This window comes from Myotis myotis, unplaced genomic scaffold, assembly GCF_014108235.1.
Source record: "Myotis myotis isolate mMyoMyo1 unplaced genomic scaffold, mMyoMyo1.p scaffold_m19_p_3, whole genome shotgun sequence".
Lineage (NCBI taxonomy): Eukaryota > Metazoa > Chordata > Mammalia > Chiroptera > Vespertilionidae > Myotis > Myotis myotis.
The window spans coordinates 187,032,069-187,046,376 of record NW_023416335.1 but is presented as its reverse complement, the minus strand read 5'-3'; the positions used below and the strand labels follow the sequence as shown (position 1 = coordinate 187,046,376).

The 14,308-nt window shown below is 44.4% G+C and overlaps 1 protein-coding gene across 2 annotated transcripts in view; it reads right to left on the bottom strand.

Moving 5' to 3' along the window:
- The window catches only part of PLBD1 (phospholipase B domain containing 1), a 58,266-nt gene extending 44,980 nt beyond the window's left edge, over nucleotides 1–13,286 (bottom strand). For both annotated transcript variants that reach the window (XR_004965834.1, XM_036297764.1), the window contains exons 1-2: nucleotides 12,912–13,286; nucleotides 3,661–3,880 (exon numbers count right to left, since the gene is read on the bottom strand). Coding sequence is in view for 1 of the 2 variants with exons in the window: in XM_036297764.1 (XP_036153657.1) it covers nucleotides 3,661–3,880; nucleotides 12,912–13,005 (314 nt within the window). In the remaining variant the exon portion in view is untranslated. The remainder of the gene's footprint in view (nucleotides 1–3,660; nucleotides 3,881–12,911) is intronic.
- Nucleotides 13,287–14,308: the final 1,022 nt, after the last annotated feature.

Sequence of the window (14,308 nt, the reverse complement as noted above, 5' to 3'; positions counted from 1 at the left end):
TTGCTCCAAGGCTGTGTCTTGGTATGCGGAGTCCAGCATACCTGGCAAAGCACCACAAGTAACAGTCCCCAGCAGTATATTACATGGTTTAAGTTGATAAAATGATACTTGTATATGAAGGTGCTATTACTTTGCAGACAACTGCCCATGTGTAGCGGAAAACAAGCCAGCAAACAGGCATGTCCAGCTTGGTAATGTCTTTGCTCATCTTTAAGCTGCATTGTTAAAAAAGACTGAAAAGTGTGGGAGCAGAGAGGAAGGCAAGACCGACCAGGAAGCTACAGTAATGCAGCATCCATAGACTTCAACGGATATAAAGACTTTATAAGTCCTGAATTTGGACGAGATTAAAAATGGCGGTGGAGTAAGTGGAACCTACACTGACACTTTCCCAGGACCAAACTGGAAATACTACTAAAATACACGAAAGCCACCCTAAAAAACAGGCCAGCAAATGAACAGAAAGCCTAGCCTGTGACTTGTATTCTGTCTCTACTATTGGTTCTGTGTCAACAGCTTCCAGACGGTTGACATTGAAGTTCTTCTGCTTTGTTTCAGAGAATGCCGGGACCTTTGCTCAGAGGAAGCCACAGTGCCTCTCCCTGCTCAGTCCCCACCATGGGCTGTGAAGCTGGGGTGCTGACTGCAGGAAGTCCTTGCTGGTACCTTGGGCCTTGGAGTCACAATCCCATGAACCCTTCAGCATCCCCTCTTTCCCTCCCTCCCTCCTTCCCTCCCTCCCTCTTTCCTTCCTTCCTTCAGTCTTCTTCTACTTTATTTTTCTCTTTTCCACCTCCTTCTTCAAATATGCAAATACTGACTTCTCTCTCCCTCCCATCCCCTTCAGTTCTTTATCATTCATCTTCCTGCTCACCAGCATCTCCTGTTCAATGAGATACATCAGAGTCTTTACAGAGCAGTAATCCCTCCGACTCTTGGTACCTCACATACAAGAAACCCATCCTTGAGCAGGCGGGGAGAATTACCAGTCATAAATTCAATACGAAGATGAATAGAGAGGTTGTCTTTCATATTCAAGGAACCTCTGAGCACTCTAAGCTTGAAATAGTGGTCAATGACCTTCCAATGGGCTTCCATCCAAGCCTTCCACAGTACGGCCCCCACTTGCCTTTTAACCCTGCTGCCCTCTGCTGGCTCAATTGGAGCCTCTACTTCTCGCCCATTGTAAATGCAGTGTATGCATTTCAGACTCAGTGCCCTGTTCAGTACTCTGTTCTGCTCCTTTCTGCCCAGACGATTTCTTCTTTCTTCCCTACCAAGCCAAATGGCTCCCATCTATCAAGCACCAGACCCACAACTCACTCCTCCCACAAAGCCTTCTTTGACTGCTCTGTCCCACTGGGTGCCTTCCTCTCGGGCTCCGATGGTTTAGGATTAAAGCACTCTTTTCAGGTTGTTCTGTGCAGCAGAAATGCTGCCAAGAGTTTCCCAACTCTTCCTTAAGGACCAGCATTGACTGAGCTTGCTAGGCTGGTCTCCCCCTCACTCCTGATCACACCCCCACGGGCTGCTGCTACTGGTGGGAAGGGAGGCTGACTCTGTTGCCAGGTCGTCAAAATGGATCACAGCATGCAGGGAGCTGTTTATTTGTTTTAATCTTAAAAGACTGGCTTATACATGTGGAATTGTTTTGGAAAAGACATGGCAAAAGGCAAAGCAAACAATAAAAACAGTTACTGGATAGTAGCTAAGTGGTTTTTTTAAGAAATAAAATGAAAGTAACTTTTACTCTAAAATAGAAGTATTCAAAAAGTTATTCATAAAATGGCCTCTTTTCCTATGGATGTTCCTGGCAAATGGATAAAGGTGATCAAGGATAAATCAACACTTTATAGTAAGAATAAGGGTGAAATGATAAGGTTACCCCCAAAAGTGAAATGTTAAAACATGTTTTCCCTGAGATGTAAGAGCATCAGAAATGCCACCTTTGTCAGAACCTTCTCGGTCACACCCCTGAGCTCTCTAGTAGGGATCCCAATATCCAAGGCAGACATGCTTATCCTCACTACAGACTCTGAGATCAGAGCTGCTGCCTTCAAATCGAATAAAGAAAAATCGTTTCCTTACCAACCCATTATGTCTATCACTCATGAGTTCATCTAATATATTTATATTCACACAACTTCAGTCCAAATTATTTCTCCAAATTTGCAACTCAATTTAAATAATGCAATCAAATGAGTGGATACACATGTGAATAAAGATTTGAAGTGAAGTGTGAAAAGTTCATATTCATACATGTGCCACAGTCTTAAACATGTTTTAAAAATCTTACACAGTTTATAAAGTTTTATATATCTCTGAGTAGTATACTATATGAAGGGGACTCCAATGGTAGGGTAACAAAAATTTGGTATAAAAATGAAGACAGGAATTTCTATTTTAAATTATAAAAGAGCAGCCAGAACCCAATAACTAGTCATTCGACATTTGATATAATCTCTAGAATGCAGAAACAGATTAGGATCTTCATTGCACTTACTATGACTATGACTAAGGCGGTAACAGTGCAAAATAAGGTTTGGTTAAGCTGCACTCAACAATCTAGGTCACAGAGAATGAAAAAAGAAAGCCAACTCATCAAAGAATAAAGCTTGATTAAATCAGTTACAACTTTCTTTTCCTTAAAGAGCTCTAAAAAGGGCAGTTTCTGATTACATTATCATCAACTACATTTTTGTTGCTTTTATAAGACAAAGGAAGGACACAAGGATCAAGTAACAATAGGACTGGAAGGAACATTTACTAGTATGTTAGACATTAAAATTTCAATTTAAAATCTCAACATACTTGAAAGTATTGTTCTAAAACTGTTGAAAATAAATGCTCTTATAACTTTTAATGTTTTATTTACTGATTTGAGAGAGAGAGGGGGCAAGAGAGAGAAACATTGATTTGTTATTTCACTTTTTTGTTATTTGCATTCATTGGTTGATTTTTAAAATATATATATTTTTATTGATTTCAGAGAAGAAGGGAGAGGGAGAGAGAGATAGAAACATCAACGATAAGAAAGAATCATTGATAGGCTGCCTCCTGCATGTCCCCTATTGGGGATGGAGCCTGCAACCCAGGCATGTGCCTTGACCGGGAATCAAACCCATGACTTTCTGGTTCATAAGTTGACGTTCAACCACTTAGTCACGCAGGCCAGGCTATTGGTTGATTCTTGTACCAGGTATGTGCCCTGACTGGGGATTGAACCCACAACCTTGGTGTATCGGGATGATGCTCTGACCAGCTGAGCTACCCAGCCAGGGCAAATGCTGTTACATTTTATTTATAATTAATCTTCTCTGTTTTGTGATTCTCAAAGATTCTCTCCACCTCTTGCTTTCTACCAGACAATAAATAACTAGTAAGATGAGATGGCTTAGCTGTCTCTGAATATATTTTTAGGAGAAGGAAAGGTTTAAAAAGGTAAGAGCCATGAGGTTTGACTAGTGCCATAACTGGGGGCTTTGATCCTTATCAGCAGGTACTGATTATAGGTACAAATGTAATTCTGATAATGTCTCCATCATATGAGAAGGACCTCAGCTACTAATGTGCAAATGCTAGGAGGCAAAGGCTACACTGTTGGACAAAGCCAGAGACAGGGGTGGCCTGATCGTTCTCCACCAGGACTGCGGTACTTACGAGGCAGTGAGGTAACCCTCCAAAACGCCAGCCACAAACATGATGACCTCGTTGCTCAGGGACTGCGAACCATACCCTGCTCTGATCTCTAGGATGCCCCAGCCTGTGGTGTTCACAGAGTTATTATAAAAGCCATAGGCATCTCCATTCTTGTCCAGTATGTCTCTGATCTCCACTGTCTTTTCAGTAGGCATCCAGTACGCAGTTGCATAGTCGACTCCTTGACAAAAAAACAGAAAAGGGAATAATGATAGGATGCCATTCAGCTGACTTACTGATGCATTATTTTTTCTATGTAACCAACAATTCCAACACATTTGCTTTCTAAAGAATTCCATTCCATCAAAATTGGGAAATCTGCCATTATAGCTGGTCTTCCTCGCAAATGGGAGAAAAAAACCAGAGCCTTGATCAAGGGGGATGAGCCCATAGCACAGTGGTTCTCAACCTTCTGGCCCTTTAAATACAGCTCCTCATGTTGTGACCCAACCATAACATTATTTTTGTTGCTACTTCATAACTGTAATGTTGCTATTGTTAGGAATTGTATTGTAAATATCTGATAGGCAGGATGGTCTTAGGCAACCCCTGTGAAAGGGTCGTTCGACCGCCAAAGGAGTAGCGACCCACAGGTTGAGAACCGCTGCCATAGCAGAAAGTATAAGCTAAAGGTAGGGGCATGGTTTGAACATCATAGAGGTGTGTCTAAGAGCTCCATCCTTAGAGATGGGATTCTGGTCAATGCCAGAGCTGGAACCCTTGCCCACCTCTTCATTGGGCCAAGGATAGGGTTCATGTCTGCTCAGCAAGGCCTTCCAATTCCCCTCTGCAGTTGGGCCAAAGCATTCATATTCTCTGGCTCCTTATTCTATTTCTCCTGCTGAATTCTTATTTTGCAGAAAAAAAAATAAAAGTTATCACCTGTGACCCCCTCAAGTTCTTGATAATTTTGTGAATTCGTTCTCACAAATCCTATATTCATGTCTCTCTTCTTCTTCACTTCAATCCCTCTCCCCAGGCATGCTCTGGATCCCACCCCTCTCACTTAGGAACTCTGTTCCATCCTAAATCTTCTTGCTCCTGTTCCCTGAAGTTCTCTCTCTGCAGCTCTTCCCTGTTCAGTAAATTAACGTGTTCCACTGTCTCAGATCAAAGCAAACCAACCACAGAAGCTCTCTGTAGAGATCCTGTGAGCAGCTTTGGCTACTGCTAGAATCTCTCCCTTTATAAAACTATTACAATTTTTATAGAGCATTCTGTATTGGGAGCTCTGCTAGGTGCTGGTGAAAGAGTTATGACAATGACAGGCTCACTTCCGGGTCCCATCCACTTCACTTCCTCATTTTCTTCACTTGGGCCTGTGGCAGGCTGGCACCCACCCCCACCATGCCACTGGCTGGGTCACAAATGAAATCCTTGACTCGCAACATCACACAAATGCCTGAAAGTGTTTGACCCTGGTGACCACTCATTCTTAAAACTCCTCCCATGCATCTGGGACAACACTCTCTTCTGAATCTCCTCCTCCTTTGACTGTCTTGTAGACCTAACAGCACACTTGATAACACCGTCTGGATGATTCTATAAGCATTAGGAAATTACATTATTCAAAATGAAACTCATATTCTCTCCCAACCCATCCTCCATCTTCTGCTGTCTCTGTGATTTCTCAGCCTGAAACCCCAGTCCATGCAGGCTTTCTCTCTCTCTCTCTCTCTCTCTCTCTCTCTCTCTCTCTCTCTCTCTCTCTCTCTCTCCTCTCCCCTCATGTTTAATTAAAACCTCCTAAACATCTCACCCTCCATTCTCCAGCTCTACATTTCTGTGCTACTTTAGATATCACAACTAGCCTTAACTTCTCCTCTGCCAGAGTGACCTTTCCTAAACACAAGATTGATTTGTTTACTTGACTACCCAAAATCTTCAATGGCTTTTATTTCCTAGAAATAAAATTCTTCAGCTCATATTATCTGCCTTCATGGTCTGGATTCTGCCTACCTATCCAGCTTCATCCACCACCCCAGGCATTTTGTGATCTGGAAACCATTACATACAACGCTCCAACCTGCCAGGAGCTGTTCCAACACCTGTGACTTTGCATATGCTGTTTCCTTTGCCTGAGAGTTTCTGTCTTGTTAACCACCCAGCAATCTCAAAATTGCAACTTAAGACTCAGAAAACAGCACCCACTCTAAAGGGGCTGACTTGCTCTACAAGCTCAATGTACCTTGTGTACACAGCTTAGGTCTTATCCCTTTGTACTGTAGCTTACATGTCTGCCCCTGCTCCTAGCCTATGAACTCCTGAGGCCCAAAATTGTTTCCTCAGCATTAGGAATAGTGCTTGGCCCATAGCAGATACTCAATAAATATTTATGAAAGGAAGAGAGACTTAGGTAGAGAGAGAAAAAAAACATACAGAAAAAAGAAATGGTATATAATGCATTAATTTCTCTGCCTAAGAAACCATTGCATAGCTGCTCAGGTTAAAGACAAACTTTATATTCAGGCCATCAGAGAGATGGGAGGAGGTCAGAATGACTCAGGTTGTAGGTTGAGAAACAGTGGATGAATGTTGTATGATTCATTGAGAAAGGGAGCAGATGGGCAAAAGGACTAGGAAGAAATATAGGTATAGTTTTGGACATACTAAGTTTTTAGTGGTTAAGATACTTGAAATTCTAGCTCAGATTTTATATATATGTAATGCTATCTGTTGTCAACATTCAAAACTGACTCAACATTTTGCTTTTTGCTGTAACGTTATCTATCTAATAAGCACTGAAAGTACAATCTTAATCCTAGAGCATCATGACTACAATGGTGGACTTCCTTTAAAAATGGTTAAGGGGAGGTAATGACATTGACTATCAGAGGTAGGTGCAGACTACTTTGTCAACAGACTCCCAGTGCCAAACAAATAGTCTAATCCTATATAATAAAAGCCTAATATGCTAAGTGTCCAGTCAACCAGTCAGCCGTTCAACCAATCAAAGCGTAAATATGCTAATATGCTAAGGCTGCTCAACCACTCACTATGACATCACTGATCACCATGAGGCAGATGCTCTGACTGGTAGGTTAGCTTGCTGCTGGGGTCTGGCTGATTGGGACTGAACAAGATGGACAGGACATGCCCTGGAGCTCTCCTGCGGCCCCTCCCCAGCTAGCTGGCCTACTTCCCACCTCCCTCCCCGGCCCTGATCATGCACTGGTGGGGTCCCTCGGCCTGGCCTGCACTCTCTCGCAATCCAGGTCCCCTTGGAGGATGTTGGAGAGCTGGTTTTTACCCAATCCTGCAGGCCAGGTTGAGGGACCCCACTGGTGCACGAATTCATGCACCAGGCCTCTAGTTGTTAATAAAGCCATAAATTGGCCATAACTTGACAATTGTGGGCAATATCCATAGAAACTTCCCTTCTCCTCCCAAGTGCAATAAATAAATATGCTTTCCAAATTGATTTTGGGCCACAAAGGCCATAGCCTCAGCCCTTCCTCAGCCTTTCTCACACATTCTCTTGCACCTCACCTCCAGTGAGTCTGGTAGGGAAATGAGAAAGCATGGCTGACTAAATAAAAAGCAGCCACAATTCGAGGCAGCAGGGGTGTGGTCATAAACAGGAACTGTAAAAAAAGGAAGGTAAGATGTGTCAGTTTCTTCTCTTTCAGCTCTGCCCACATTGCATGGTTTTAGCTTTATTCCCTTCTCCAAAATGTTGGCATTTTTCATCCAGCATCCTGGCCTTCCTTTCCTTTCACCTTCCATTCTAGCAGCTCTTTTTGTTATACACTTGGCTTGCTTTCAATTGAAGCACTCAAGGGCCATGGTTTCATTGTTACTGGTACTACCTAATTTCCTACTTCCTGACCACAAGTAATAAACTTCTGCAAGTCTGTGGGGGGTTTTTGACACTAGTGTGTCCCCATGCATGAAAAAACCCTTACCCAGTCCTCATGAGAATTCAATGATAAAAATTTACTGCCAACAAGCTGACCAATTTAGCAGATGCTTTGAGAGCTAAGCCAAAATCTGAGTTTCTTGACTCACACCTAATTAATGTCCTCCATTCCTCAATGTTTTCTCCATGTATCATCTTTCTGGTTTTTCGAGTACCATGCTAATTTTTTTTTAATTTTCTTAAATCCTTTATTAACTTTTAAGCCATTATAGTTATTTACTTATTATTATTATTAAAATATATTTTTATTGATTTCAGAGAGGAAGGGAGAGGGAGAGAGAGATAGAAACATCAATGATGAGAAAGAATCATTGATTGGCTGCCTCCTGCACGCCCCCAACTGGGGATTGAGCCCGCAACCTGGGCATGTGCCCTTGACTGGAATGGAATCTGGGACCCTTCAGTCCACAGGCTGAAGCTCTATCCACTGAGCCAAATCAGTTAGGGCTAAATCTTGATTTCTAATTGTGAATTAGAATTTTGGTATCTTAGGTTTGCAAATGCTGATTTGCATAACTTGATACTACCTTACATTGGTATTGCGATTGCACTTGCAAGGATGACAAATTTCAGAGCAAGCTGTGCCTTTCTTTTTTAAAAATACATTTTATTGATTTTTTACAGAGAGGAAGGGAGAGGGATAGAGTTAGAAACATCGATGAGAGAGAAACATTGATCAGCTGCCTCCTGCGCACCCACTACTGGGGATGTGCCTGCAACCAAGGTACATGCCCTTGACTGGAATTGAACCTGGGACTCTTCAGTCCACAGGATGATGCTCTATCCACTGAGCCAAACCGGTTAGGGCCAAGCTGTGCCTTTCAAACAAGAGACTTTCACAACTTTCTATTGGAAGATTATAACATACCTGTGGTTTGTTCTGACACAGTTTCAAGTTTTAGACTAAAGTTTCCACATAATTTCACTACCTCTATTAGTTTCACTTTTTACCACATTAAGTAAATTCCTATTTTTTAGTAGTACAAATGAGGCAGAATAGTAAAAAGTAGGAAAATTCCTTGGCCAGTAGAATGGGAAAACTGAGACAGATAGCTGATTCCCATCCCACACCCTGACCCACCGGTCTACTACTCCGCTGTACCACCACTCCCTTAAGCATTAAGCCCTTAGGGCAATGAGGTTCTGATCAGCATCAAACAATATTAGAAACAAAGCCTCTGGTCTGTTGACCAAAGAGTGTTTTTGTCAAACTAGAGATGATATCTAGGCCTCAGTTGTGTTTCAGCTCCTGGCCCAGAAAAGCAGCAAAACCAGACGAAGTCACGGCTTGGCTGACATCAGGACCAGATGCAATGAATAATGACCCCCTACCCTAGTGCCCATCAATCAATAGAGAGCACCACCTTGAAAGGACACACCTGGAAAGCTGATGAATATTCTATTGAGAATCTCCCCTGAGACCTTACTACACACCTAGGCTCTGTAGAGAAGAAAAATAATTTTCTCTCTGAGCCATCCAGGAAATAATCCTTATGCCAGATTAGAAACAGAAAAACAAAAATCTAATAACATGTAAACCTCCTACATATATGAGAGAGACCCAGAAAAACAGAGTAATTCACAAAAATGGCTAAAGCAACGACCTTAACTGTCACCTTCAGCTGAGGACAAAAGATGATGTTGGAGTGGGGTTCCACTAGAAAGTCGCTAGGGAAAGCACAGTGTAAGGAGGTAAGGTTGTTACGCAGATTCAAGTTGTTGCCTGATGCACTGATGAGAATTTCTAGAGATAAGGTCACGCCCCTCTTCCTGGTCTAGTGAGGGAGACACCTTTCCAAAAGCAGATTTTAGAAAGGGTAACTTATTTGGTTTTCAGACCTCTCCTTCCTCCCTTCCTTCCTTCCTTTCTTTCTTTCTTCATCCATCGTTCTTTTTGCTTTGAAATATTTGTCTTTTTAGTTTATTTTTCTATCACGATTTATCCCCTCCATGCCCTCTTCCATCTCCACCCAACCCCTCCCCACTGAGATCACCACACTGTTGTCCATGTCCAAGAGTTCTCTGTCTACTGTTTCTTAAATTAACCAACCTAAAGTAATCCTATGCCAAATAGACATGTTTGGGGGTGACAAATTCTGCGCCCCTACAACTCCTGGGCTATAAACCTGTACAGCATGTTACTGTGCTGCATACTGTAGGCAATTGCAATCTGCGTGATGCACTGCACTATGAGTTACAGTGGCTACGATATCACTAGGCAATAGAATTTTTCATCTCCATTACAATCTTATGGGATCACCATTGTCTATGCGGTATACTAAAACATCATTATGTGGCATATGACTGTATATAACCCCTACTGTATATAGCAGGCACTGTTCCTCACAACCTCTTTAAGAGATATCCTATATAATAAAAGGCTAATATGCAAATTGTCCCCTCGACCGGGAGTTTGACCAGGGGGCAGGGCCAGCTGGCCAACTGCCCACGGCCCCTCCCCCTGGCCATCCTGCCCCCATCCCTGATCGGCGCCCCCTCCCCCATCGGGGTGGACTAGCTGGACCCCACCCATGCACGAATTAGTGCACTGGGCCTTTAGTAGTGTTATAATACCCATTTTACAGATGAGGAAATTGAGGCATAGAGGATTAGATAATTTACTGAAGGTCACACAGTAAGTATTGGTGCCAGGATTCAAACATGGACATCTGACTCCACGGTTTCTGTCTGTGGAGTTCAATACTACCTCTCTAACACTACAGTTAACATATGGAGCAACCACTGTAAGTGAATTTGAAATAAGAATGCCTTCAGAGTTAAAGGAATAATTGAGATTGGTCTCAACCAAAGGTCTGCTAAGTCACCTTAAGGAGACTGAAAGACTGACAGGACAGTAAACTCCTTGACAGCCACATAAAGGTATTACCTACCTAGAGAGGCAGTCTGTTAGTCTCGGGTGGACACTGGTGAGCCATGGAAGCCTGGAAAAGGCAGTGCCCACAGTCAGGAGCTAGCATGCCAGGTGAGCACTGCCAGTGGAGGAGCTGATGGAAGTGGCGAGTCCTACTGGGAGGCAGACAAATCAGACCTCCATCTTTGAATCCCTCATATTATCTGTCCAATGCAATTTGAGTATAAGAACATGCCTGGAGCAGGCTATGCAAATATCCAGTCTGCTAAAAATTAACTGGTATTTTAGTGAGTAGACTTGTGTGTTTATCAGGGTGAAATCAACTTCCTTGTATCCAATAAGCTCTGGAGCACTGGAAAGAATGGATTTCTGGAGTCTAGCCCTGCAAGTGCGAGGGCCAGATTTGGAACCAGTTTTACCAAGGCTCGTGCCATCTTACAAGTCTCTTGGCAACCAACCCATCCCTTTCCCTAGTGATAACCTGACTTCACTATACAAACAGCTTAGAAAAATTATCCAAGATATTAAAAACAAATATGGAGCATTTCAGTCTGGAAAGATGAAGCCATCACTATTATACATCTAAAATCTGTAATAGTTTGAGAGAGAAAGCTAGAATGAACGTGCAATTGCTTGCCAATTTCTAGAAGAATGAAAGTACAAAGTAGTCTTTAAAAATTAAAGAGGTTGTTTGTGGATAAATAGGTGCATCTTAGTGGATATAAAATCCAAGGGGGTAAAAATGCATTCCCTTGAGTATTTATTGTGAACTCACTAAATTCAAAGTGCTGAGCAGGGCACTTCAGAGAAAACATGAAAAGCAAGTGGTGGCAAAGACCTGTTCTCTGTCCTCAGTTGCTGGAAATCTAGAAGGTAAGACAAAGCGCCAAAAACCTGCCTTGGAAAACTGGTGAATGGGGTGAAACAAAGGAAATAGAGATCACATCTTTCGAAACAGCCAGCGTGGCCATCACCAGCTGTCCTGCGACGCCATGTTAAGAAGTCTGTCCGTACTGCCGGGCACAGGGATTGGCAGGATGACTAGTAGCAGAAATGCCCTCGCTCTCCACCTTGACTCCCAACCCACCTGGCCTGGAGTCAGCTTATCTATCATTTGGGGAACTCAGTTTAAGAAGCAGTTGCTTGCCAGGCGATATCTTCTTGAATAAACAGTGTCCCATCTTCAGAAAAATAGTCTCCTCCTCCTCATTCCTCAGGCTGCCCCGCCTCCCATCTACAGAAATATTTAAAAACAATCCTAACAATGCAAAAGAACAGAAAAGGGAGGAAAGTTTCAGCCAGTGTCCAAGGCACAAAAACCCTTTCCATGTCTGGGGCACTCTAGCTCGCCCCGGGAACGTGTGAATGAACACCCTCCCTGTGCTAAGAGGTGATGTCCAGGAGAGCTCCAGGGAAAGAACAGAATGTGGAAGTAAATCTAGAGCCAGGAGCCTGGGGGTGCATCGTTTCCGATCTCAGAAGTCTGGGCAGCTTAACAGACTGGGAAAATGTAATAGTAGTAAGCGGGAAAGTTGTGAAAACAAAGGTCTTGAGATTTGATGGAAGGCAATGTAACAAGAATCAGTACACGCATTTGGGAAGGGGTATGCACTCCTAAACGCCACCCTCTTCTTACCCAAGGTCAGCGCAGAAAAGAGATTATGAAATAAAGCAAAAGCAATCCTCTCTTTATATTACTTTTGAAGTCTTTCAAGTTTCTTTAGTTAATATTGATCTTATTCATTGGGAGTGGAAGTGACAAATCCAAGGTTGGTTTTTGTGTGTGTGTGTGTGTGTGTGTATTTGCAAAAGGTACAGATAATTGCCAATACCTGTAGGGGATAAAACCTGTTTTACTAAGAGGGGAGTAGTATGCTGTGTATCTTTAAGCAAATTACTGAAGTTCTCTTAATTTCAATTTGTCTCATCTGTAGCATGGGGATAATAATCCTATTTAGATTATTGACAATTAAGGGGGGAGGGGCGGGGGAAAGACAGCCCGGAATCGTACCTCTCTGAGGTGAATACATATATTTAGATGTCCTTTGGCTGGCGCTCTGAGGACCAGCCGGGCTCAGCAAGCCGAGTCGTGCAGGAGTGAACCGATCTGTCTGCCAAGAACTCTGGCCAGCACTTTTTACGCTCGCAGGAGCACACACCCTAGTGCTTCTCCCGGGCCGGCTCGGAGCCACGCGGCGCGGGAGCGAGCTCTGTCAGTCCCCCGCAGAGGCGCCGTCCTTGGTTCCCACCCAGAACCCGACACCCGCGGGAAGTAAACTTGGCGGGACCCCGGGCTCGGCCGGAGCGCACGGCGGCGCTGGATCAGGGCGCGCCGCGGGCAGCGGGCAGCGGGGGCCTTTCCCGGGCGCGCTCTGCGGGCAGCGGGCAGCGGGGGCCTCCCCCGGGACGCGCGTGGCTCACCTGCCAGGCTGGGCGGCACGGCCGCGGCCAACAGCAGCAGCAGCAGCAGCAGCGGCGGCGGCGGGGCCGACGGCGCGGGCAGCCGGAGGGACATCGCTCTGCCGCCGCGACCTCGGCTGGGCTGGACGAGGCGGCCGGCAGTGGCAGCTGTTGGAAGAGCGGCTCGCGAGCCGGCAGCGTGGCGCCCGTCTCAGAGTTGGAGCGTCCTTAACTTTCCTCTTTCATTAGTTCTGCTGGTTTGTGGCTTTTGAGGTCGAGGAAGCCTCACGTGGCCTTGGGAACAACCTTCGCCCTAGGGTGCTCCAGTCTGGGAAAGGCGGGTCCTTTCAGACCCTCTAGCGCCCAGTGGGCCGGGCTGGGAAAGTTCCCCAGCTGCACTTGTGGGATCTGGCAACGTTACGCACCACTTTCTCTGCACTCGTCGGCAGTTTTGCAGCCCCAGGTTGGTACAAACCAGTTCAGGCCAACCCCGCTAGCCTCCGTCTCCAGGGCCGGCCTCTCCTCTGCAACAGCGGGAAGAGGCACCCGAGCAATGGGGAAAGGCATGCCCCTGCCTACGCGCAGCTGGGATTCTTGGCCATTCCGGACAGGTCTTCACAGGTCCCGGATCCCTCCGGGATTAGCGCCCCTCCAGCCCAGGCTGTTTAACCCAAATCCATCTGCTGCAGCTGGAGACTTTAGGTCGTTGGCTTTTCTCTTCATCGGCTGGAGTCACCACTGGAGAGTGATCCGGACAGGGCGGTGAAGTCCCCATTTCGGTGCAGAGTCCTTTGCAAGTGACATTGTGAAGTAGGCAAACACTATGCCTTTGAGTGACATTGTGAAGTTGGCGGAGGGTGCCCTGGGTGACATTGTGAAGTAGGCAAAAGGTATTTTATTCACTCAATAAGCATTTATTGAGGCCACCTTGTGGGTCAGGTGCCAGTGGTTTTATAACAAGAGCATGCCCTACCACAGCCAAGGAGGGACAGAGCCATACAAACACACAGGTACTCCGAGGCCGCCTTTAGTGCAGTGGCTCCCAGCCGTGGGGCACACGCCCCACAGGGGGGCGATTCGAGAATGAGTTATTATAAGTGATTTTTTTCACTTCTTATGGTTCGAGGGGCCTCATATACAGTATATAAATATATATTGTGACAATTTATGCATTTCAGTTCTCTATTATGTTTTGAAATGGCTATTTTTCATATCACTTCATATTATTATTATTATTATTATTTTTTATGATGTTAAATTTATTATGTTTTTCTTTTCTTTTTTTTATTATTAGTTAAGGTATTACAAATGTGTCCTCATCCCCCCCATTAACCCCCAACCTCCCCCCATATTATTATTTTTTAAAACAATTTTTTAGTGATTTCTTCCTCAGTACTTCAACTGTCCTTACATTCTTT